We start from the raw sequence: 26,764 nt of genomic DNA on the forward strand, positions 1-26,764 counted from the left end.
GTAAAGGATAACGGTTGCCTTATAGGCAACCAATTATACACCCAAATTTAATATGCAACAATTTCTATTTTAAACAATATTGGAATTCAATACAAATTATTAATCTTATTAATTTACTTCCTGTATCACTTGGCGTCTTTAACAAAGAACTTAATATATTTTGTAGTTTCGACCAACTGGTTATCTTTGTCCAATACGTCCTTGATGTATTCATCGTAGGACTTCGTGTTTGTGCCGCCATATTCCGTTGGTAACGACGCCGGGTCGATGTACTTATGAAGTGATTCCCATTTATCCTCATGGAAATAAATCTAAAAAAAAAAAGAAAAAAATACAATAAAACAACTGTAACTAGATCATAGATATACATTACATTTTCCTTGAACTTAGCAGGCAAAAATGGCCAAGTGATGGTCATCATCGTACTCAGATAGCGTGATTTATTGACGCAATGAATTTTCAAATCTTTCACTGGCATGGCTTCTAATTTCTTCACAGCAAATATTAGGTTTTTAGGAGTTGCCCACTGCATCAACCGGAAGCCCATGTCTTTTACGTCTAGTATACCGCAGAATCCTTTGCGTAGTGTTATTGGATCATCCCAGCCTAGTTCCATCATGATGTCGTCCAATTTTAGAACATCGTTCAAAGAACTTTGAGAAGGATTTATGTTACCTTGGAAAAAAATGACGCGATACTAATTGAAGTCATACAAATGCTAAGAGATTGCTAGCTCTGCAGATACATATAACTACTTTTTGATAGCTATTATTATGAAATATACTCTGTAGAAGTTTTTGTAATTACCCATTTTAGCAATAAGGATCAAGCGCCCGTCTCTATCTCTTGTATCCAACAACAAACGCATATTCTTTTGAAGTTGATCTTGATGTGCTTTTGGAGTTGCATATCCAAACCATTTTGCATCATTTGTTAGCAGTTTGTAAAATTTTTTAAACTAGAATTAAATAAATATTAATTTTATGTAAGACCTTGCCTGCACAAATAATATATCCATAAGTGCTTACACCTTGCAGAGTTGCAAAACCTGTTTTTGAAATTACCAATCACCGATTTATATCGTCAATTCAAAAATTGAACAATTTAGTGTTATTGCAAATTGCACCTACATGCCTAATTTTATTATTTGTTTTGACTTGTTGTTCATGTATGAACTCACTAAATGAGTCACTTAGTTCCCCAGAATTTATTAAAAGCAATTTACTGAATTTACTTTAAACGACGCGAATTATCGTGTTAAATTGCTAAATAAATATAAAATATTTTTATAACTTACTTGTAAATGTGCTTGTTGGATATTAAAATCACTAAAATGCAGATATCTCAATAAATAATCATCATCTTGCCGCATTTCGTTGTTGATATCGTGGTCATCTATAAAAAAATACAAAAATATAAAAATCTGTTATTTAATAATACAAATAATGATCGATTACCTTTAATTCGTACTTTTAGGGCTTGTAGTCGCTCTTTAACGTCATTTTCCTTCAATTCATTTCCTTGATAATCCGTAATAGCTAGAATTTGTGGATCCATTATTAAATGTGTGTGCTACACAAACCACAAACTGTCGCGCACACAAAAGAAGAGAAGTGTATCGTGTGGTCGAAGTCGACAAACAAAAAATGTAAACAACGACTTTATTTTGAATGTCCGACTGTGTGTGTCCGGGAGTAGATACTTCGGTCGACACTTCACTGTCTAGACTGGCCTGGACCTTCTTTCTGACTGATTCAAACAAATTCGAGTGTCGCATAAGCATTACTATGTTTTTTAGTCTATCATTACAGCACGGAAATGGTAACGCTCAAGGTTATTACATTTTCAATGCTTGTACGAAGTTACCTTTAGAAACTAGTTGATGGCTTTGACTGTAGTTGCGTTGACAAACCTGGCTGTACAGAAATCAACTCTAATTGTAGAGGTGCGTGAATAATTATTATCGAATATCCGCGTAATGTTATTTATTAACAAGCAGACGGATTAACGACGCATTTGAATCGAGGATATTTTTGTGGTATTATTTGTTGTTGTTAAATGTATGTAGTTTTTGCTTACGCAATCGCACATGTGTTCTGACCGCAAACGCTCGCGCACTTGTGGTGTATCAAGTTCACAAATGCCTAAAGTAATAGTTCTGATAAGTAATATACTTAATGAACAAATATTAAGATTAAATTATTTTACGCATTGAAAATCGGGATTTCTGGCAACCTCATCAAATTTCGTAGACATTCTTGAGCCTAAGATTAAAATCTTATTAAAATCAATTACCTTGATCTACAATCAAATTAATTGATAAGTCTTGCTGTCTGATTAGATTAGCACGTACGTTGAAGTTTGTTTTTATTCATTTGATTTGTGAACTTGTGTAAAAACCGACATTTTGAAATGACAAGGTTATTTAATTAAAATTTAGGATACCAATAGACTCATAATGATTATACTCGTAAACCATTTTAAAACTATTTTTTCTCTTTAATTGTATTTCTAACTAGCGACTTCGTGCCGGTAGTGTTTAATAAAAATGTAATTCGTTTTTACTCTCTGGTTCTAGACATAGTATGTATCAATTCTATCAATACGATTCGTAATTTTACTTTAAAGAAATTAATTATATAAAGAGTTGCTAATAATGCACTTCAGCGCGCCATCTCGGATTCAACTATTTAACTATAATTATGATTGAATCTCAATGCCAATTTTCTTCATATAGAAAAGGGCTGTCATTAGGGTTTTCCCGGCAATTATTCAAAATTTTCTCGCCGTAAAAACCATCTTTGGACTTTAACAAACATTTAAAAAAAGAATTGGCCAAATTGGTTGAGGCGTTGTTGAGTTATACGCTTACCAACAGATTTTGCAATTCATTTTTATATTACAAAGATTCTGGTATTCAAATAAAGTATTCAATTCCAAAATTCATTTTTTACCATCGACATACTCGTATGGTACATTCGAGTACCTACATACTCACATGCTTACATAATAATTAAACCAATTCAACCTAAAAATTATACTTAATCAACTGTTGTACGAGTACGTCATTCTATTGCCAATGACATCCGTTTTGAATATAAAAATATATGAATATTAACACATATGCGCATGTTTATCTGAAAAAATGAGTACTTACCACGAGCAAAATGCAGATGATATGGGTACCGACAAATTAACTGGTAAATGATAAACATTATGATTAATCTTTGCTTGCATGATTCCAAAAATCAAAACATTGACGTATTAACTGTGAATTTAGGTTAAGTGCCAAATGATTACTGATGTTTGGTAACAAACTGAGTTGAAATAATAAAACTGAATGAAAAACTTCGAGAAAAATAAATTGCAAATTTATTAATTTCTTATCTCATCACATTATTCATATCCTCGCACAAATACAAAACCCATGTGTATACTATTCTACAATACGAAATGGTGTCGTTGTAAAAATACGATAAATGTTTTAAAAACGAATGTTTGCATTCAATATTCAATAATTATGCAAACACAAATTTAAATTCACAACCAGCATCATTATTTGAATTCTATTCTGCTGGTGTTACATTTGTTTCGTCATCTTTATAACCTAATGATTCTAACTCTTCGCGAATTTTGGCCGTATTTCGGAAGAAGGTGATCCAATCGTTGTAGTTGTAATCTGGATGAGCACCGCCATATTTCTCGGGTAAATGTTTCGGATCAATGTGTTCATGCAAGGATGCGTAATTTTCACCGTGGAAGAAGATTCGTGCTTTCATTTTCTCGTCTAGGAATGGCTTGAACACGTTGTACGCCATGTCGAATACCCAGGATTGATTTACTATATGTATGGCTTGTATTTTCATCGGGAAACTTGTCTGGAAATAAATATTTGAACATTATAAGTCGCACAACTGGTGGTAAAATTATTTGTGAAAGGTTATATATGTAGTATCGTGCGATTGTGTTTGCGCAAGCATGACGAACATTTGTTTTTGCAATATTTTACGTGCTCGGTCATAATATACACTTTATATTGAATTTATGACAATATCCTAGAATACTAGAAAGTATTGGCTTATTGTTTCTAGATTTTTAAAAGAAAATATGTTATAATCGGTGTTTATTTTGTTAAGTAACTTACGGCAACAGTACGTTTCACGAAAATGCAATACTTAAAGGAACTTAAATTTCCAAATATGTGTTTGTCAAAATCAAATGTAATTTCAAAGAAAGAGAACTTCAGAAAGAATTCAAGTCGTAAAATTTTCAATAAAAAAATATTTTTCTACTTCCACCTTTAAGCGCCTGTTTTTCCACGGTTTGGAGGAATAAAAAATGGTACTTTATATACCGACGGCCATGGTCGTGATTAATGTTCTTTAGTCATGAGTTTTAGTCACGGGGTGGAGCCTTTTTTTGTCAAGCTTCATGCTGATCAATAATTGATTAATTACAACTGCAGGCTTAAATTACTTTTAAAATTTCTCAAATTCCTTACATCGTAGGAAACATGCAGAAACATAAATTAACCTTGCAAACATTTATTTATGTTTCTATTGATATATTGACCTCAAATCAATTAATAGTTGTTTTCATTGAAGCAATTTAACACGAATCATGTTTTGAATTAATTAATTGAATAAATTTTCAAAAATTAAAAACATGACCTCTATATATATTTTTTTTGGGATATAAGAATAAAAATGTTCTACTTACAACCATAATTTGTACAATTTTGGAGGCCATACTTGGAGTGATGTACCAGGCTTGTTGCATTGACAGATTACCCAAATCAAACATCGCGATACCACCTAAGATTTGAGCGCGTTGCTCAAGAATTGCTAACTCAAGTATAGCCATTGTTGCTTGGAATAATTGGTCCGTGGAGTATTTCTTTGGGTCCCAGTTTCCTAGAAATTCATATTATAAACAGATTTAGTTGCAGTTGTAATGTTGTATTTGTTTTATGTCATTGCAAATTTTAAATTGACTTCTAAGCAACAAATCACCTAAAAATCTATCATAATAAGAATTTTTTAAAGTAATTTTCAATATTACGAAAACCTAAACTTAAACCTAATCATTTTAGAGTTTAAAATAAAAATATTGTGTTGTAGGTTAACTTTGCTAATTTTTAGGTAGTGTTTTTTAAAAGTTATTGTATGCTCCAGTTATTAAATATAAATATTTGAATCCAATTGAAAATCAAAAAGATGAATGAAATTAAATTGAATACGCCTTGGCCTCATTAAACAGCGATTTTAACAACACTGATTCTACTAAATCCATTATGTAATTATTACTATGCACATGGCCACTAGACAATTCTAAATACAGTGCAATTACAGAAACAACGAAGACATGAAAAACACATAAAGAGTTGAAATTACCCATTCGATACAACAGTATCCTTCTGCCTGTTTGGTCCCTGTATGGTGGCACAGTAATAATATCTTCATCGCCCATCCGCTGCAAATGTGACAAATTGACATCCTTAAAAAATGCTGGATTCTCCAGTTTAAAATTGTAGTAGTTGACCAACTGAAACAAATGGCAACGTTAAAATCAATCGATACAATCCATTAATTTGCAATAAATAGCAGTTTGCAATAAATCATAGATAAACACAGCAATAAAAACTGAATAAAACTGAACAAATCGTCGCTCGTGACATGTAAATAAGTTATATGAATGATATAAAAGCTATAAACGTACCAATCGATGTGAGGCGTTAATTTTGAAGTGCCTGCCGCGCAAGAATCGCAGTAGGAAAGCGTCGTCAGTTCGATGTGGTGTACATTCTCCTCGACCTGCCAAAAATAATAAATTTAATGTTGAATTAAGGTTAGGTTAATTGACACTAGCGCCACAACTGCATTGCGTCGTTTTCCCTCAATACTTTGACATAATTTATTACAAATCTATTTGTAGATATTACGCAAACCTCTTGCTACTTGTAAGAAAAACTAACTTCCCTAATTATTCTGCAATCTGCATTATTAAGGCGCGGTACTTGTCATAGATGGTACTTTATGAACAAGCACACGAAATAAAGATAATATTTACGCATGACACACATTCATTCAGCTGAGAATACGAGTGTGTACAAAATAAAACTTTCGCACGTAAACATTGTACAAAGTAGTATTTCTTCATTCATCTGGCGTGTTCGCTTTGTGTTTTATTCTCGTTCGTGAAAAGTGATAGCAAATATGTGTTATTTATGTAAATACTTTCGTTTTCAGCGGTATTTAAGCGTCATTAAAATATTGTCCACACGTGTGTTACTAAATAAGACTTTTACTTTTTTAGTTGTTTTCCTTTCCAAGCGGTATGAATTATTGAAGATAATATATAAAGATAGTGGAAAATTGTAAAATTCAGTTAACTAAGTCCATAATTACAAAAAAAAAAGAATCTGGATAAACTTTTGTTATGCAACACTTGTGTTACAAACACAATTATTTTGTGCTCTACCGTAGGCAAATGTGCAGATGCAAGCTTCACCACGTGACTAAAGCCTGTGACTAAAGTACTTTAGTCACGGCCTTGGCCGCCCGTGTTTAAAGTAGCATTTTTTATATCTCAAACCCGTGGATAAACAGCCGTTTTAAAGGTGGAAGTAGAAAACTAACTCAAGAGCTAACCATTCAGATGAAAATGCACATTTTCACAACAGAGTGTGGAAAAATTATATTATTTGCAAAATTGATGTAAAAATATGTACCTACGTCCGTTGCTTATTGATTAATTGACCGATAATAAATGATGTGAAGAAAGGCATAATATAATTATATTTTATCATCGGTTGAGCCTTGTAGAAACAAGTTTAAATGCACAAAGGTAAGTACAAGCTGAAGTTACGACGTGTTCATTTACGTTTTATAGTATAGCTAAATAATTATAAATAACAAAGCAATAAATGTTATTCAAGGTAAAATAATGCATTAGCCATTGTTAGTTTTTCCGGATAATAAAAATTTAGTAAAAATAAATGAACAAAAAACTACTTACTAAAAATCATATCCCTAAACTCCTCCAAATCTTTACATCTCGTATCCGGATTTTCATTGATGTTTTTCTTTGCCCATTCTAAAAGCTCCTTTGGCGGATCGCCCAAGTCCAATTCAGCTAGTACTTCACACATTTCTATAAAATCTAAAAATTTATTGGTTTTAGTTATGTATGCCTTTCTTTTAATTTGAATTTTAATTTTTCACACACAAAATGTTTATGTGTCAGTAGCATGCGACTGCGTACTAACTGAGTTCACAGTAGTTCTATAACTAAACCACCTTGGCAATTAACGTAGACTCGTAGACAAAACTTGCAAACACGGTGCGTTTCGCGTTCACCTTCGTGCACTCTCAGTCCATCCTCCAAACGTCAAGCAGAGTCTGGTGTGAGAAGTCTACGATCACTGAGAAGTAGCCAACTTAGTATATACTTACTTAGTAGATAGGCTACTAGTAAATGAGTGCGACTGCGATTTGTTTACAAAACAGTCTATAGATACGTGCGCCTATGCTCCAAATACACTTTTATCAACTTTTATCAAACATCACGAATTAAGTCATTTCGTGCAATACTCCGAACAAAATAAAACAAACAAATTGACTTCTAATATGTTGCTTAATATTTATATCAAAAGTACGTTCACTCCTTCGATACAAAACAAAGAAAAGAATCACTCACCCAATGATATTATTGGTAGCACACGTGTGTGTATCAGTGTGTTATATTAAATGTTATTACTATAGAGCGGTGGAGGTGCAGATTGGTAACTAGTCGGTGGAGTTACAATGAACGAATTGGGCTGGCAGGCAACGACCGATCGAACTCTGTTGACGAGTATTTGAATGTTTCAGACGAGGCAATCACTGAACGTTTGTACTGTACGGTACGAGTACTACACTCGATTGAACTGCATGGAGTACGAGCTCATACATTAGTTAGTTTCGAGTGTAATAACGACATTAACGCAAACGACAAACCAGCAAGTGATGTTTTCGTAAACATAAAATATTATGAAAAAATAGTTTGGAATGTATTTGTAATGATAAAGATGTTGTCATGTTTTTTGTGTTATCAAGAATAATTGCATTGAAGAATGCAGGTAGTGCTTTAGCTACTGATTATTTTTGTTTTTGTTTTGTGTAAAAAAATGAGTTATTCTTTTTGAAGATAACAAAAGTATTTCAATGTAAGTGTTGTAATGATAGCAATAGATATAAATAAACGGTAAATATTTATGAATTGTGTTCCTTAATAGCAAAAAACAAAATTTCAACAAATTATGGAGTATAATCAGCAAACAAAAAATATTTTTCTACTTCCACCTATAAAGCGCCAGTTTTTCCACGGTTTTTAGACACCAAAAAGTGGAACTTTATATACGGACGACCAAGCCGTACATAATATTCATTATGTACTTGCATCATGCACCGGACGGAGCAAGCGCCTGCGCATTTGCCTACGGAGCAGCACAAGGCGGTATGAAATGCCATGAGACGTCAGTCAAACACGTCAAAGCGAGGGATGCTGCTGCTCGTATCGAAGGGGCACGATATGAACCGAACCGTCATATGGGCCGGCACGCGGCATGGCACTTATAACCATACAGTTTGTATAAGTGTGCGAGCAAATTTCGATGATTTAAAATACTTAAGTTGAAATAAAAAACCACAACATGGAACTAGAGTGGAAGTAGAAAAAATAGCGTAAGCACCTCGTGGCTAAATGTTATTAAAGCCCTCGTTTAACCACTTGATACTTAATATATTATTTCCTCCGCTTTAACAAAAAGTTAATTCTATTTCTATTATATAAGCTAATTGTGAGTATTTCAAGGTTAATAATTAATTAAACGTTGCTTTAAACGTGGTTTTGACTTTTTGTATTAAATAATAATTAAAACATATAAATTGGATTCAAACCAAATTGAATCCGGTTTCATCCGTTGCTGCTCAGCGCAGCATGAAAAGGTTTCGTCATTGAAAATTGCATCATTTGTATAATACGAGTATGTTCCAACTGTTACGAGAATGGTACATGCTCTCATTATCTCAGCTCGCATGCAAAATAAGAAGCAAACCGCACTTGCATATTGCAATGACTTTTACGAATCGCATAGCAAGTAGGACAAACACCGCTGGCATTCACAGACATGAAATCGAAAAGGTTTCGTTTTCATTGGCAAATACATTAGTGCATAGGTGAACGTACAAAGCAAGAAGCAGTTATTGTATCGCAAGTACCATTCCATGTACCTCTCTACAACAACTCCATTAGGCATTTGCAGAAGATGCATTTAGTATTTTCTTCAACATCAATTGAAGTGCAGTTCCGGTGTGATTAAAGCAAGCGTACAGTCACGAATACATAAATTCTCCGGAAGAAGTTGGACAAGGACTAATATAATAATTTGTTCGCTTTGCAGCGTGTACATCGCGTGATCATCGTTGAACGAAAATGAAAAATGATGTAACGGCGTCTATTCAATGCGTCTACGTGATCACCTGATATGACAGGAAAATAGTTTGTAGTATTTAAAATCGAGAAGAAAGTTGCTTTGTACATATATACAAATCAAATGTTTGACTGTTTGAACAATTCATTTTAATGAGTAATATAACTTGTCATAATTTTTCTTGTAATTTAAATAATTTATTGAGTAATTTGTCATTTTAATTTATTGCTAAACTATCTTTTGCCCGCGACTTCGTCCCGGTAGTGTTTAATAAAAATGTAATTCGGTTTTACTCTCTTGTTCCAGACATAGTATGTGTCAATTCTATTAATAAGATTCGAAATTTTATTATAAAGAAATTAATTATATAAAGAATTGCTAATAATGCAATTCAGCGCGCCACCTCGGATTCAACTAATTAACTATAACAATGATTAAATCTCAATGCCAATTTTTAACCTGGAGAAAAGGGCTATCTTTCGGGTTTTCCCGGTAATTAATCGAATTTTTCTCGGCGTAAAAGCCATCCTTGGACTTTAACAAACATTTAAAAAAAGAATTGGCCAAATTGATCCAGGCGTTGTTGAGTTATGCGCTTACCAACAGATTTTTCGATTCATTTATATATTATAGATATAAGAAAAGTTTTAATTTTGTGTATTATTATTGAGAAGTAAAAATAAATTGCAATTACAAACGCTTAAATTTAGAAAAAAAAAACACGATAAATTAAGAATCCTAGAAATTTAAAGAAGTTGTGAAACAATTCTTTCCTATAAAAAAGCTTTGTAACCCACCATAAATAATTAATTTGAGACGCCAACGATTGCAATATTTAACACCTGAAAGTTATTTCTTTTTGTCAAAAATTCATTGTAAAGTGTTATGCAGCGTTAGACACATTTGTCGCGCGTCTCCGCATTAATAGTTTCATGGTTGAACTGCCAATTAACTACGAATTTCAGCGACCCAGATAAAAGTTACGAAAAAGTTGAAACAAAGAACTTGTCCCGCGATTTAAGTTACGGCAAATAGCAAATAGGCAAAAACCATTTATCACGGTATTTAAAATATACTCATATTCAACAATGGTTTGCTATATTTGAAAAGCATAGATATTAAATTAACCTCAAAGTACACTTACACTAAAAAAAAGCTTTGAAACATTGTTTTTGACGCTTTTCACGATGCGTTTTTGGCATTCTCCGACTATTTTATGTAAATTAGCTCTACTTTCGCAGATAGTGTCTCACAAAGAACAAGTGACATTTAAATTTTACATTAATAAGTTTAACTAAGGTAAATACAGTGTTACTATTTGAGATTTGCACTGAACAGATTATATTAAGTAAAATTGCATTAGAAACTTTTTGGTTCATTTGAAAGTCTATTTCTTCGTTTTGCACACGTAAACTTTTCATTAAAATGCAATTTTCAAATTACCTTTAATTATTGCTTATTGATCCAACACCAGCATACACTCTTGCACACGCGCAACTTATACTTAATACACAAAATATTGTTAATTAACCAGTCGAGAAATACATCAAACAAAACGATAATTACATATGGTAATTGTAATTTTTGAGTTAAGGTGCGAAAATTGGAACAAATCGCGGAATGGAAACTTTGTTTTGCGTTGCTTTGCGCTGAATGACGAGAAACGACTAACCGGATTATTGCAAATGAACATTGCAAGCGGTGAGCACTAGTGCTTCTTATTTCGATTCTCTGCTTCGTTCTTTCGCTCACAGGATTGCGATATGCCACCGCAATTCAGGCGCAACTCCGACTTGGCTTAAGTCACCAGAGCGGTAAGCGCGATAGATGTGTCCTTCACCGACAACCGGCGCACTGCACACTTTTCTGCAATTACGGTTACAAGTTAATGACTGAAGTGGCAAAAGTTGTTTGGGGCAGTGTGTGCTTCTAGAGATGCAAATTGCATGTTAAATCAGCTAGTGTTAGTTGCTTATATTCGATATTTTAGGTCAGTTAATAAAATTTTTCCGTTCAATAAATTCGAAGCATATTAAATATATTCATACTGATTCTTGAATGTGTTTTGCTGTATCATTGATTAAAAGACATATCTATGTAGTATTGATATTTTGTCTATATTTTCCTAGCACTTATAATTATTCTATTAATTTCTATTTGCCGGAATTTTAAGTTGAAAATTTATTTTTTATATGTTTACTTTATTTGCTCTATATTTATTTAACTTCATTGTTACTTATTATATAATTATAGGTGTCGCACCTGTTAAAAAAGGCTTAGAAGCGACACCAGGCTCACAAAGAAAAAAGTTTATTATTAAAAGATTAACAACGATTGTTTCTGGCAGGTGTGCTTAAACTACTTGTGATATTTTAATTGTAAATGGTTTGTCTTTCAAACACTGTACTTTGATACTTCATAGTACTAAAACATTAACTTGGTAGTAAATTTGTTTGTAATAAATACTTGTTTATATACCTACTATGTAACAACAACTAAACCTGCAGTTACAATATTTATCATAACATAGGCAACCCAAACAACTATAATGTAATACAAATACAAACTCATTGATTAAAAAGTTGCCAATCATAATAATAAACATTTTATACGTAATAAAATATAATAAATACATTGCAAAATTTAAATTAAATCATTAAATATTATATTTATTAATTAAATTAAGTAATTATATAAAACATATGTATTTTACTTCTTTCTTGTCATTGTTATCAATAATTTGCTGAGTGTAATCTCTGATCGTATACAATACGAGTAATAAACTTTTAATCTAGTTGTACGAGGTACCTAATTAGTTCTTGCCGCTGTTGACGAGGTATTGTGTGCGCTTATCATTAGCTATATTGTCATCGCAGCGAAAAACAAAAAACGTGCGCAATCAATGGAGAAATGGCGGCCATCATTGCCAAACTCCCAGCACTCCAATGCATACGAGTACATATCAACATATTGATCCACTATAAATATTTCTGCACAATGCATTTACCAATCAGTCCATCAGTCGGTTTCGGTTCGTGTTAATCGCCGGCGATTATCGGGCGTGCATATTAATACGAGCATTACTCACGCATTGACCGCGTCGGGCATAATTTATGCGTGATAAATTCGAGAAAAAAAAAGCAACGTTACATTGTGTTACAATATCGCTGATACATTGGTTATTCCACACTTATTACCTGCCACAGTTTGTGTATTGAATGCTGGCTTAAATCCAAGTCAAACTAATCGTTTCGCAATTAGTTTTATTCAATTTTTCGCATGGAGTCCAAGCGGTCGGGTTTTTTATAGTTTAATGTTAATGTTTACATTTTGTGGTGTGCATTTTGCGGAAACGTAGCCGTATGTTCCAAGTGATTATATAAAAGCAACGCGAGCGACCAAATTCCAACTCGGCTGCACGACAATACATAAGAACAATATATAGTGAAAAACGTTTAGAAGCCGATCTTGCTTAGTCTGCCGGCGAGAGTATTTGGGTTAAGAGTGTCGCTACCACGTTGACCAATAAGTTACGTTTCATCTGCGGACTCAGCGTAATCGTCGCACACACCTGGTCAACCAGAAGAGAGTCAATTCAGACTCGAGCGAAGTGCGTGTTAATATTGCACGCATGTTGACATAAGACTGCAATTAAACCTTTAGCCAATTAAATCATTAGAATACAAGTTATTAAAGAGATAAGACTGTAGATTTTAAAAAGTGATTTTTAAGTGCAACGATGACAATGGAAATATTAACATGTAAACTGTCCAAAGAGCGTAAGTAAATTTATCCTTATTATTTTAAATTAAGCAAATAATTAATTTCTTTTGTAAATTGATTTATTTATTTAAGTAAGTAAAAGTTATTTTATACGAATACGCAATTTTATTTCATTAATATTTTCGCCATTTTGATATCTATCTGTTGAATGTGTCAATGTGACAAAACACGTTTTAACCACACAACACGCGGTTTTCTTTCCTTGATGGGTCTTCACTTTCTTAAACCTGTTATAAAAATTATTAGTATACAGGTTGTTTAGTTAATTTTTTGTTTCTTTTTTATTTCTGGCTACATTTTGTTAAGTCAAAAATGGAAACATGTTTAAGAAGTTGAATTCCCCACCTTGGCCCGGCCTAACAACTAAAAGAGTTGTTTAAAAAAGCAACCGTCTGCAATTTCGTTCATTCGTTGCTTACCGTTGCGAACCGAGTCATTGAGAAAGAGTTCAGTAGATACAAAGTGCGCGCTAATTAAGTTTACGATTACGGCATCCATCGAAGCGTTCGGCTATCGTCAGCATGCCCAGTAAGTTCAATGTGCAATTACTTTTCGATACGCAAAAAGAGTTTAATGGTTTTGTGAAATAAAATTATGCTCTAAATTTACGTTGCAAAATTTATTTAAATTAACACACCTATAATATTAGTAGATAGTCAAATTGTTGTTAAGAAGTGTATTTATAATTACGTTATTGAATTAAACTATAAAATCTGCGTTTTATAGGAATATTCTTGTTTAAAAATTAGATGGCGACAATAATACAAGTTTAAAACACAATTCGAAAGTATTAATCAATTTAATCAATTAAGGCAACCACAGAGCATAATTGACTTTGGGATAAGTGGTAACTATCGAGATCTTGAGGTGTTATGGAAATTATGTCGACACTGGATTTTTGTTTCTACGCCTGAGTACATGGAAATTATTTTTTTTATAAAGTTGTTCGCGAAAAACCGTAGTCACAAAATTTTAGGATAACCTGGGTAGAAATATATCTTCCGCCTTCCTCTTCCTCTATTTTTGAATAAATTGCAAGTAACTAGTAACCAATAAGAGAGATTTTTGATGCATAGCAGCGCCACCAAAAAAACTTTACTTTGACTTTTGATTTGCATTGCTCAACCTATGCAAATACAAGTAACTGACTATGCGCATTCGATGAGGAATTAGTTGCTCTTTAATATATACTCTTGGCTAATGTTCGATATTTCTTATTTATATATTCCAGTTTTAATGAAAACTGACTTATGTATTTTACTCAAAAACTATTGAAAAAAAAACCGCACCAAAAATTGATACCGCACTTGATCTTGACTAGATGCACTCCAACCAAATGTCAAAGTTTAGTTTTTCATGGTTCGCCTCTCAAAAAATCATGCTTTGCCTTGTATCTCTAAATTAATGCCAGTCTATGTGTACATGTAGATGATGAAGAATTAATTTCTTCTTAAATCATAAATTCATTCCGAATGAAAATAACGAGGCACGTGAATTTTATATAATAGATAACCCGCTATATTTTTGATTATTTATGGTTGACAACCCATAAAACTTAAATTTTAATGATTTTATTACATTGGAATTACCTTGTTAAAATAATAGAATAATAACCATGAAATTATGCAACTTGCGTTTTAAATGATGCAAATTATGTTGCAAAATTAATATATTTGCATTTAAATCGCTAAAAAACTATTTGACATTTAGTCTAATAAAAACAATCAAATTAAAAAAATGCGAACGGAAAGAAATGAGAAGTCAAAAATTGTTATTTCAGATCGGATTTCCGTCTGATAATAGACTATCTACAAATATACAATGCACTTATTTAAAAATGTTTACGTGTTACAACATTTTTAAACTAATAATAATTTTCAAATAGTATGTTTTAATTGTGTTTTCTTATACTTCTTATATTTTGAAATGACCAACTCTATAAACTAGTTGTTTTTTATTTCCAACAATTTATGACACCAGACAGACGAATTAAACTAGAATATAATTCAAAAACAAATGATTAAAGGTTCTCTTTGTATTTATTTTTGTAGTCATCATCATTTTAAGTAAGCAAAAACTTATTACTTAAATACTATTATACAACTTTTTGTTGTATTTTTTACACCCGTTAGAATTTTATATTTATTTAATAATTAATTCTCAAGTTGGCGCAAAGTGCATTGAAAGTGCACTTAAACGCAGTTACGTGTACATTATCAATCAATATAATTATGAACACTTATGCAAAAACTTTTTCTTCAAAACTAATAGTAATATATCAAACAATTTACGAGAATGTTAGACAAGAAAAAAACATTATGTTACAAGATGCAGGCAGGCGCAGGTTTTTAGACAAATAATGATATGCGAATGCGGTTTTTCATATTTTCATTGCAATTGACGTACACAACTCCCGGTTGTTACGTGTTGAACAACGAGTGTTGCTGGGTTACAAAGTGTAGTCACACATTAAAATGTAAATTGAAACATTTGTTCATTTAGTCACTATTGCACCGTCAGGCAAGGTAGTAGCTTCCACAAACGCTGGATACTTCGAGTGATTTATAACAGTTCATTTAAGTTGATGTAAGTTGAAGTTTTATATTAGAAATTAATTTCGGGGATCACTTTTGTGAAAGAAGTTAGTTATGTTGCATTATGTTGAAGATTCAAACACGTATTATTTCTATTATATGCAACCAACACTACTTTCGTACAACCCGGGCTGTTCATTCTGTGAGCAGGTGAAAATATTTATTTTTCTCGTGAAAATAACAACACAAGTGAATTAGGTTAGCAGGAAATTGCTGCATGTGTACGTATGGCAAAGTTCAAGGTTTCATACCGATACACTCCGCATTAAAAATTCTCATTCATACTAATATCCTAAAAAGATAATATTTAAACTAGGTATATTTTTATCTTCGAGTATGTATACTGTAATCATTATTACAACCGCATGCAAATCAATTACTCATAGGAAAGTTCTGTTTTTGTACAGTGAGGCACAGATCATTACGTTATCTGGACTATTTTCAGCAGTAATGAGTTTGTAACACCACAATATGCAAACAGGTGCTGCTAGAAATATCTGTATAACTATAGGAAGCAGTATTATTTATTACACAATAATGATGCACAACGTTGACTGAGGTTAGCATAATGAAAAAACGATAAGGATAATAGCGAGGGATACCTTTATTCATGAATATTATTTTTGATATTGCATATACTCTTTATCTTGATAGTGTATTTTAGTGTTTAGTTTGTTGTGTATATCGTAATTATACTACGAGTATTAAAGAATTAACCTGTTATAAAAAACGATTACAAATTGGAATTTTTCGACTTTGTGCCAAGGCTTCAATTAGTGATATTTTGAGCTTTTTGCTTAGGCATTTATTTCACGTAACATTAAAAATTACTACTACTAAATCAGAGAGCAAAATGTTGTTTAGAAAAGATGTAATAATGTAGAGTTGTGTTCAATGTCAAAAAATAAATAAATTTAGAAACTAATTAAGGTAGAGATTTTACAAAAAGCTCTTAAAGCAATGTTTTAATTAATTATATTACCTACCTACTTTACAAAGCTGAAAATCGGAAAAGAGTTACTTAACAGGCTATCGTGATAACCATATAACCATAACCATATCAATATAGTTTTGAAAATTGGTAATTATATAGGTTTTAACGTCAACTCTGCAAATTTCACAAAAATAAGATTTGGACATAAATTGTAGGGTTGTAAATTTGTAGGATTTGTATAAGTTCATTATACGTGACGAAGTAGTCACGGGCTTTAGTCACGGGGGCAGATTGCGCTTGCGCATTTAACTGCGGTGCAACACATTGCAGCGCAAACTCTCATGCATTTATAACCTTACATTTTCGTTCTAACAAAATTCGATGTTTTACAATACAAAAGTTCAACTTCACAAACCTGAACGTGGAAATAAAATAGAAGTGGAAAAAAATTGCGTGAGCATCACTAAACGCTAAACATTGTTAAACGCTCGCTACGTACGCTTATAATCATTTTTCCCGATATACGGGAAAAATTAATTTTAATATTTAAAGATATACTTTTATAGGTTATCAAACAATAATCGAATGCAGCTCTTCACGTTCTGTTGTGTTCATAATACTGATATGTTTGAATGCAAATAATTATACTTATATTTGCAAAATTCCTAAATAATAGAATAATCCGGAGTTAAAAACATATTGTATGCAATAGCTTGTTTTCATCACGTCATTAATTTAATGTTTTATTGAGTAGTCGAAGATAAACAACAAATAAGTTTTGTTGAACAACAAATATAATGTTGTTCTATCTCAGTTACTATTTCAGTTAAATATAAAGTATAGTATTGTGTTTACACGGCATAAACTTGATGAAATACAAAGATATATTATTATTATAAATAATAATAATAGACTATTTATTGTATTGGAATAAATATTACATAAGTACCTACTAGCACTCATGGCCCATCCGTTATGAGTTACTTAGTAATTGAATAATGAATCGTATTCATTTTAAAACATTAAATAATTATCATTATCATTAATAACAAATTGTCTACACGTTTACATTCAGTATCCACTTGACTAATCTGAATCTAAAATACATTTAACATTCGCAAAGTAGCGACACATTAATGCGATTGGCATCATGACGCGACGCACTCACTCAATTAGTGAGCATTGCATTTCTCATTAAAGCGGTGTCTCTATAACACTTGCACGCACTGCGCCTGCTAAAATCCGCGGCGAGTACATCACATTCGTATAAATTCATCATTTGCATCGTGTCATCGTCATTCAGTCGCGATCATTCGTGGCCGTAACAATCATCCAAAATCAACGGTGTAGAAAAAAGTCAAGTGGTTTGAAGGATACTCGTATTTCTGGATAGTCAACATGCCAAAAGGTACGTTATTAACTAAATATTAAAAACTGCGTATTAATTTTAATTGAGTTTACTAAATACATAATTAACGTGACATACATAAATATATAGGTAAAGAAGGTAAAAACTGTTATAAACACAGCGTTTTCTCTGCGTTTGCGCAGTTAGTATTAGTAACAACAGAGCTACCTATTTTTAATGCTAGTCACAGATAGAAGTTGCAAGCAAGTAAATAAATATGTGCAATGCATACACAACAAAATACGACAGCTGTTTACTAATTCCAGAGACAGACAGACTACGGTATGATTTCGGCTTACAAACTGCGCTAATTATATTTTTTAGCAAAACATGATTGATGAAATTTATTTATCATCATATTGAAGGACACTTTCGAAAGTGCGTAACTATATTTCTTGCAGTAGGAGGTACATATTCTGAGATATCAATGTTAAAGTAGTTTTTAACCTTGCAACTTAAACTTCTAAAAAGAAATAAAACACGGTTAAAACACGTTTGATATTTATTAGTTTTTTCAGTGTTAAGGTCATACAGGTTGCTTAATCATGTGATGAATTGTTTACTCCCAATCAACCAACACTCATGTTATAGTTATAGATTCAATATTTGGGAGAAATATAACATCACTTATAGTTTATATAATTTAATTATTATTAATGACAATATCATGACAATATCATGAACTATGGTAATAATAAGGTGGCCGTAATACTGATTTCAATTTTTATGATTTCATGGCGAACTTATAATTCATATTTTGTGATTGTATAATAATAGAGACACTTTTTTAATTTCATTTTTTAATTACATTATACATAATTGCATACCTGGGAATGCAAATGTAGTTTTTTTAATTATTACAGATAAAGTTTTTTTTCTTATTTTGTTTTCCATTTTTAACCAACTCAAAATTAACATTAATTTAACTATGCACGAAACACGAGGCGCGTGAATATTTTAATTACAAATTATTAATTTATTGCAAAATTGCTAAGAATAACGTTCTACACAAATGCCAAAATCTATTTTGGTTACAGCGTTGTAGATGATAGTTTTTTACTTAGGTTATAAAATGCAGAAACTCTTTATTTGCAACCAAACGTGCGTATGATATAGAAGTTGCCTATATTAAAGAAGGAATTAAAAGTTTAATGATGTAATATTGCATTAAATGTTCAAGTGTTATGAGTGCTTTCTTTCAATTATAGCAGACGAGAAAGTATGACTTAAATAACACTTAATTAATGCCTTAATTGTTATTTTACTATAAAAACAAGCGCGAAAACTAATGCAACGTAATTAAACGCTGCAAACGAATTCCAAACACGAACGCGCCGAAGACTTTTCATTCACTTACTTCCTTTACAAACTGGAATCGAAGTCAGTACGTCGTCCACCTTACACATGCACCTCTTGTACCGGTTTTCACGGTGTGCCGATAGTAATACACGTAATAATTGCGGTTTGCCGCGCGGCTTGTTTATTTTCGGTGAGAGCGAATAAGCGCGCACAGAAAGAAAGAAGAAAGAAGGCAAGGAAAGACTACAGGTTCCAACATTCAACATGCGGATTGCTGGTTGCTCGCCTATACGATTCTTTCATTTACTGTTTCAGTCTCCGAAACTATGCTGTCCGAGATGGACGTCCTACCGTCCATCAAAATCGGTGACTTTGTGTTGTCACTGGAGATGGAGCAGCTCTCTCCGGAGATGCAAGAAGTCGCAAGGAAGGAGTTAAGGGAGACGCCTGAAAATCGAGAAGAGGGTATAACTAAACTCAGGGAACTTTTAAAAGGTAAAATTCATCCACAAAACAATATAAATTCTGCTTATTTTTAAAATCAACTTGAAATAGCGATTTGGCATAAAGTTAATTATTGTACAAACCATGCAATTAACCAGTTTTTGATGCTTATTCAATGACACAGCATATGCAAATTATACCTGCCAACTGCAGGCGACTGCAGGTAATTTTAAGATGGATGTGCGTGCAAGTGACAACAAAAATTGCTTTTTTAATTCAAACTGGCTATTATTGATCATTGTGACCTTATACTTTTGCACTTTACACTGCAATTAGAAGTAGGTAGGTAGTAGGTATAATTATTTAAGTGTTAATAAAATTATCACATACTAAATATGAAATCAATCGAATCAATTTGTGAGCATTGAAAATTCGAATACGCGGTGCAAATTTCTACACTCACACGTGGACAGTACCTGCTTTCACTTGAGTTTTACCCAATTCCATTCAAGGTAAAGTATACATAGCATTCGCAGGTTGCGGTGGGTATGCTCCATTGCTTTTCCACTAAAAGTAATTCCTGCCCGAATATAACTTTCATTTTTATTGCTCATGATGCGTTTTATAATGAAAAACAACCAAAAACTACTAAGTACTTGGAAACAATGAATTGTATAATTATAACAATGACCATACTTTGATTAAAAATAACTTACTAAATTTATAGGTAGCACATTTTATATTTTTGAGTAATTAATAGATTATTACTGTTTATGTGTATTCTTATGCCATTATTTATACATTTTTAGGTGAAACTGATTTATCTTGTCCTTATGATAACGATGCATGGCTAGTGAGATTCCTACGTCCATGCAAGTTCTATCCGGAAAGTGCACATGCCCTGGTAAGTACTAGATATTTACTCTCATTGACAATTAAATCATTTATTTTCATTGCAGGTCAAACGTTATTATGCGTTCAAAGTCAAGCACGAAAATGTCTACAAAGGTCTACTGCCCAGCACCGAAACAAATATTTTCGATCATAATATTCTGGTTGTTCTGCCAAATAGAGATCAGTTTGGTCGCCGAATTTTGATTATTGAATTAGGCAGTAAGAATATTATCAATTTTTAAAATAATATTAAAATATGTAACCAAGATTTAATTTGATTGTTTTTTGCGTTTTAGAAAAATGGAAGCATAATAAATGCTCTCTCGATGAAGTCTTCAAAGGTGTTGTATTGTATCTGGAAGCTGCCATGCTGGAGCCCCAAACACAGGTGGCTGGTGCGGTTGTAATCTTTGATATGGATGGATTGACGCTGCAGCAGACATGGCAATTCACCCCGCCATTTGCTAAGCGTATTGTGGACTGGCTACAGGACGCCATTCCGTGCCGTGTGAAAAACCTGCACATTATCAACCAACCGTACATCTTCAACATGGTCTTTGCTCTCTTTAAACCATTCCTGCGCGAGAAGCTGAAGAGTCGTATTATCTTCCACGGCACTGATCGCAAGTCGCTTTACAAGTATATGGATCCCAAGTGTTTGCCTTCGTGTTACGGTGGCACTTTGGAAATTCCGCGTGTCAATGGCAGCCAGTGGTTGGAATTATTGCAGATGTGCGATGAGGAGTACAAAAGTAAGATTATTGTATACATGTTATAGTTACATTTGTAAAATGCAACGTTGTTAGTCATGCATAAAGGACTGAGGATTGTTCTGGTAGTTTTGGTACGATGCATGTCTTACCGAATTTCATATTTAATTCAAAGTCAAAAGATTGAAAATGATGATTTTGAGAAAATGCACATTAACAACGTTGCTCTTTGGTCTTATGACTGAGGGTCTCTGCATTAATACAAAACTAATAATTTTGTGATTTTTTTAGAAATCAATTCCTACGGGTATAAGAAGAAGTAAAGATTAGCACAAAGAATACTTGCAGAAATTCATGTTTCCATTATACATTGGATTACTCATAATGATTGTATTATAATTTTTTAGCAAAAATGTAGATGTGTCGGAAAATTTCCAAATTATGAGTAATGTTTGTGGGTGATTTATATTTAATATTATTATTGTTTTATAGTGCAATACGTACTTATTAATATTTTATCTTACGAAATGTTGTGCCTAAATTATATGCAAGTTTATCTTTATAATAATTAAATTTTGATACCATGTAAACATAGCAAATTTTATTTTGACGCAGCGTTGGCACCATTTACTCATAAACTTCGCAAATTTGATTCAAAAATGACTTTTGCAAAATAATACACTTAAAAGAGAAATCTTACATGCCTTAACGCAAACATGGTCCAAATGTTGCTCTGTTTCATTGCTTATAAAGCAAAAGATTAATATTTCACATATTATTCGTATGTAGTTGGGAGCAACATAAATAACGCGATCAGTTTCAGTTGTGAACTCGAACAATGCCAGGCCTTTACTTCTCCGTATGGAAGGAAGCCATTAACATAACAATCGCTGTGCGTATGCAAACTTGTTTAAAACTCAAGGACACATCAACGATTGGTCGTGATTTTTTTAAATTTTTTTGTTCGTTTGTAAAAAAATCAATAGATGGCGCATTTCGTTGCTTACTTTTATGGATATTTAATTACTAAACTTTTAGCATTAGCGGACTTAGTACTTCAGAAGGTCACCTTTACTTGCCAGCAACCCTAAGAAAGTGGTTGAAGCAGGTCGGGGTTATTGCTGTTGGTATCTGCGAAGACGAAGTGTGCACGCGAACCCGCTGAGTGTGCCCATTATCCTGTCACCATTTCGGACGAAGTCCTGAAAGGGTTCCGCAAGCTTAATGAAGATTTTCTACCTTCGTATGTGGTTTATTATTTAGTTTCTCGGTAATATGCTAATAGAATCGACGAATGACTTGACAATGTGATAATTTCATTGCACAATCGCGCTTCAAACACGATTTGTCACGCTTGCTTAAAGTTTTCGCAGTAAACAATGTAGAATTGTTGATCGCACCTCAAGCCGTAAATCAAAAAAATATCATAATCATATAATCATAATCAACTCGGTAGTAGAAGTTGTGTTTTCCTTGACTTTTACCACAATCTTTTATTATTCAGTACTGACAAACGCCATCCAATTCGCAGAGTGGTAAAGTGGTTTACCGGTTGGTAATTATTCGTGCGCCTCATTTGAAGAGGAATAGAAAGCAAACAAACCGCGGTTAATGATAAATACTCGCACAAATGACATTTTCATAGCACATACACAAAAGGAAAGTTCTCAATTATTGTTTAATGTCGATGTTCTCATTTCCCTGTTAATCATAGTACACATTTTAAGAAGAATATTTCACAAATATTTAAATTCATCAAAATGAATTAATTAAATCAATTTTAGCAGACTTTCATGCTAGTAACGCCTCAGAAAAATGAATAAAACATACTTTCGTCTGAAAGTAGTACAACGGGTCATGATAAGACAAAAATGATGAACAATACACATTGTTAAATTATTCCACGTTGTAATGCTTCTATAACGGAACTTGCGTAAATAGACTGTTTCAGCCTAAAGTAGATTTAAGTAGCATTTAGTCATAAATTTAGTTGTTATAATATAAACTCTTATCATATCACAAAATATACAAAGTATAAAATCGTCTTACAACTAATTCTTTTTTTTATTATATAATAACTGTTAAAAATCTAATAAATAGCGATATAGTTACTTTCGATCCAGTTAATGATGATAAAAATACGTTCAACTCTTTTTGTGATAGCCATATCCTAGATGTTCTGAAACATGAATTCATAATTCATAAGATATTGATTAGATTCACAAGGTTATCAAACATTGTCAATATATTGAAATTAATACTACGCTTTTTCTATATTCAATCGATACTTGTGGAAAACACTGATGAAAAATGACTAGGTCTAGACTTTTATAATTGCCAATTAAATCAAATCAATAAAATACTCATTACAACCATTTGAAAAGCAAACAAAACAATTTAAATTTAAAACGCAAAAAGAACTGTGTCGCCCAGGATCGTAAAAATTTCACAAACAATTTAATTACAAATATCACAGCGTGTCAAGCACCCAAAAAAGGAGTTATAAGACTTTCTCCCGCTGATTACCAAACAATTGATCCATCCCACAAGTGCACTTACATTGATTTATATTGACTGAGTGGCTCAAAGTGGTTTTATAATGACTTACCTTCAAAGTCTTTTTCGTAATATTGCATCATTTCGACCATCATCTCGCCGGGAATATTCGGAATATCAACTTCACCGCCGTAACGCACCGGCAAATGCTTCGGTGAGATGTGCTCGAACAATGTGTCCCAATCATTGCCATGAAGAATAATCTGTATATGGACAAAGACAAACAACGACATCAGAAACATAGGTAGGTCTATCAAGTTTCACGATGATGTAAGAGAGTGAAACACGAAATCTTACCTCACGCTTGAGACGCCCTCGAATAAAGGGCTTGAAGATGGCGTAAGCAATGTCGAATATTTTCGGTTGATTTATAACGTGGATGCCTTTTACACGCAGCGGTACATTCTGCAAAAAACGTGTTTATATTTAAATTGAGTGGAAATGTACTGCGATTGTTTACGTATTATCACGTGACTGACTCAGTGTGCTGTGGTTTTATTGCAGTTTTCAAGCGAATTATTAACGCGAAGGTTTAACCCATGACACCATCAGCTTTCACTTAGGTTATATTAATTTCAAATTTAAAAAATGTTATAACTTTAACAAAGCATCCTGAACATCGACCCAAGCGACGTGCACCGCGAGAATCATGACTAGACAGATTTTATTTTATTTTGTTTCTTTTTGGATTCTTGGTACCGCTGTGCGTGTTTATTTTGGTTGATCAGTGACTTAACACTGCACAGCGTGTTGCACATACCTTAATAAAGTCCATCAGAAGTTTAGCAATCCACGGATTGCAGGCAAGAACATGATTCATATTCATGCCCTTTGTGTCAAGAATAACGTGTACTCCACATAATTGCGATTTGGGTTCTTTCATGGCGATTTCAACACCAACTACGATGGTTTTTGAAATCATTTCCAACGGGACTACCTTCGGATCCCATTTTTCGATCTCAAACACCATGATTCTAGTACCTTCGGCACGATACGGCAAGAAGTGAATAATGCCAGTGGTAAATACATCACGCACCACTTTCGGTGTGATATTATACATGTAGTTTGGATTTTTGTAGATTAATTTATAAAGCGATTTCATTTTTTTGAACGCTTTATCTGCGTCCAGTTTGCAGGGACGAAGAAATTTCATAAGAAAAACATCATCGCGAGGTATATGTAATCCTTTTTCGCCTAAATAAAAAATAAGTTGTAGATATAAACCCGTATTTTTGTAATTGTAATTACCGTCAATCAGTGACTTCAATTTCGCAAGACAAGTTTTTAAAACTTCGTCATTTTCACCGATTTCTTCTTCCGCACGTTTCTTGTAAACATCGTCTAGTTCTTCCAGGTCTAAACGCAGTCGATAAGGTCCATTTTGTATGAAAGGAATTCCTTGTTCGTCTTTACCCAAAAATGGTTTAATTTCATCCTCCATGATTTTTTTATTTTTATTTTTATTCGCAGAGGAGTCTTTATCACAATATCAATCACAACCACAAATACCACATACCCCACTGAGTTCAAACCACACAATGTTTAAGTTTAGCCTGTTCTAACGTAATGAAGAGTATTGCTGCTTCCGGAATTACAAACTAGAATATTGTCGGTGCGTGCATGCGTGTGCGCTCGTTAACACGGTTTGTTTGTTTGCCGGGAGCATTAGTGATCGCGGTCATCACTCAACTAGCACTAGTGCGCTGTCTAAGGCGCTTCGCGCTTATATTTTGGATTTGTATTCGTCGAACGCGCGTTTGCGCTCACCGGTTGTATTTTTATGTCGCGTTCTCTTTGCCTGCCGGTCTGGTTCTGCGCACTGTCGAGATTCATTGTCTCTTATACATAAAGTCAGCCTGCTGGCTGGCAAGCCAACCAATTATAACGGCAATTTAAAATCGCACCTTCTTCTTCATCATCTCAACTTTTTAATTCTTCTGTAGTCGCAGTTGATTAATTTAAATAATATTGATTATTTTCGATAACTAACAGCACGATTATATTATTTTAATTAGGTTAATAAAAACGATTGCATGTTGTGTGAGGTGTGAAGAAATAAAATATAAATACCAGATTTAGTTGAGTTCATTTCTCAATCTTGATCATTTTCTTACACTGTACTTTTTGCATTATTTGCAACATATTGTGTGGAAACATGAAGAAACTGAAGGAAACGCATGTGTCAATTATTACAATGCATTAATGTTGATGCAGCGTAAACTTTCATTTCGTGCGCAGCTGTGCAGTAGTTTATGGTTGAAAATTAACATTCAAAACTTATGATTAATACGCACGCATGGACGTATCTTCTAGTGTTTCAATTCAACGTTTTTGATGCATTGTGTGTGCTATTGCTTTAATAAAGCAAAATAACAATAATTACGATTTGTGAAGTGAGTGTGTGCATTAGATGAATGTAGGATATTGATGTTACACCGTAAATCAGTGGCCTGGAAGCAGGCTTATAAGACACGTCACGCACAATTAAATATACATCGATTTGGTATTACGACGTGAATCTATAAACAATGGGTTGCGTTTAAATGACCTGTGACACGTACTCACAGCACGCGTCGAGCGAAATATAGATACACAAATCCATCACATTTCTACATACAAACTACTAAAAATATATAACTAACGTATTGAGGTGATGGTAAAGTAGTATTA

General features: G+C 32.9%; 4 protein-coding genes across 15 annotated transcripts; 1 reads left to right on the plus strand and 3 right to left on the minus strand.

The window, feature by feature from the left end:
• Positions 1 to 46: 46 nt before the first annotated feature.
• Positions 47 to 3,286, minus strand: LOC135796305 (retinaldehyde-binding protein 1-like). Of its 3 annotated transcripts, XM_065308276.1 has the most exons (7): positions 1,867 to 2,133; positions 1,600 to 1,749; positions 1,458 to 1,538; positions 1,298 to 1,395; positions 808 to 958; positions 374 to 675; positions 47 to 311 (listed from the first exon to the last, which is right to left on the minus strand). In XM_065308276.1, the coding sequence occupies exons 4-7, from the start codon at positions 1,370 to 1,372 to the stop codon at positions 126 to 128; spliced, it is 714 nt and encodes a 237-aa protein (XP_065164348.1). In that variant the 5' UTR covers positions 1,373 to 1,395; positions 1,458 to 1,538; positions 1,600 to 1,749; positions 1,867 to 2,133; the 3' UTR covers positions 47 to 125. The 3 variants fall into 3 exon arrangements, with proteins under 3 accessions (XP_065164348.1, XP_065164346.1, XP_065164347.1); XM_065308274.1 differs by lacking the exons at positions 1,600 to 1,749; positions 1,867 to 2,133 and adding an exon at positions 3,158 to 3,286; XM_065308275.1 differs by having other exon boundaries at positions 1,458 to 1,749; positions 1,867 to 2,132.
• A 63-nt stretch (positions 3,287 to 3,349) lies between these two features.
• LOC135796303 (clavesin-1-like) lies at positions 3,350 to 11,129 on the minus strand. 7 transcript variants are annotated; one of them, XM_065308270.1, is made up of 6 exons: positions 10,916 to 11,129; positions 7,018 to 7,161; positions 5,719 to 5,813; positions 5,394 to 5,544; positions 4,720 to 4,913; positions 3,350 to 3,878 (listed from the first exon to the last, which is right to left on the minus strand). In XM_065308270.1, exons 2-6 carry the CDS (start codon positions 7,148 to 7,150, stop codon positions 3,567 to 3,569), a joined length of 885 nt encoding a protein of 294 aa, XP_065164342.1. In that variant the 5' UTR covers positions 7,151 to 7,161; positions 10,916 to 11,129; the 3' UTR covers positions 3,350 to 3,566. The 7 variants fall into 7 exon arrangements, with proteins under 7 accessions (XP_065164342.1, XP_065164343.1, XP_065164340.1 ...); XM_065308271.1 differs by lacking the exon at positions 10,916 to 11,129 and adding an exon at positions 7,699 to 7,974 and having other exon boundaries at positions 7,018 to 7,152; XM_065308268.1 differs by lacking the exon at positions 10,916 to 11,129 and adding an exon at positions 7,699 to 7,974.
• A 1,789-nt stretch (positions 11,130 to 12,918) lies between these two features.
• On the plus strand, positions 12,919 to 22,128 carry LOC135796300 (clavesin-1). Of its 4 annotated transcripts, none has more exons than XM_065308260.1 (6): positions 12,919 to 13,251; positions 19,806 to 19,985; positions 20,744 to 20,838; positions 20,894 to 21,047; positions 21,125 to 21,580; positions 21,830 to 22,128. In XM_065308260.1, the coding sequence occupies exons 1-6, from the start codon at positions 13,212 to 13,214 to the stop codon at positions 21,859 to 21,861; spliced, it is 957 nt and encodes a 318-aa protein (XP_065164332.1). In that variant the 5' UTR covers positions 12,919 to 13,211; the 3' UTR covers positions 21,862 to 22,128. The 4 variants fall into 4 exon arrangements, with proteins under 4 accessions (XP_065164332.1, XP_065164334.1, XP_065164336.1 ...); XM_065308262.1 differs by lacking the exon at positions 12,919 to 13,251 and adding an exon at positions 13,660 to 13,783; XM_065308264.1 differs by lacking the exon at positions 12,919 to 13,251 and adding an exon at positions 15,688 to 15,841.
• Positions 22,129 to 23,197: 1,069 nt separating this feature from the next.
• Positions 23,198 to 25,899, minus strand: LOC135796301 (alpha-tocopherol transfer protein-like). Its single transcript, XM_065308265.1, has 5 exons — positions 25,343 to 25,899; positions 24,855 to 25,288; positions 24,392 to 24,499; positions 24,147 to 24,297; positions 23,198 to 23,717 (listed from the first exon to the last, which is right to left on the minus strand). The coding sequence occupies exons 1-5, from the start codon at positions 25,533 to 25,535 to the stop codon at positions 23,683 to 23,685; spliced, it is 921 nt and encodes a 306-aa protein (XP_065164337.1). The 5' UTR covers positions 25,536 to 25,899; the 3' UTR covers positions 23,198 to 23,682.
• Positions 25,900 to 26,764: the final 865 nt, after the last annotated feature.

The sequence above is a fragment of the Atheta coriaria genome, unplaced genomic scaffold (genome assembly GCF_025399875.1).
Source record: "Atheta coriaria isolate IRGN ID8LTWV9N9 unplaced genomic scaffold, Caltech_Dcor_3.1 hic_scaffold_7_pilon, whole genome shotgun sequence".
Taxonomy (NCBI): domain Eukaryota; kingdom Metazoa; phylum Arthropoda; class Insecta; order Coleoptera; family Staphylinidae; genus Dalotia; species Dalotia coriaria.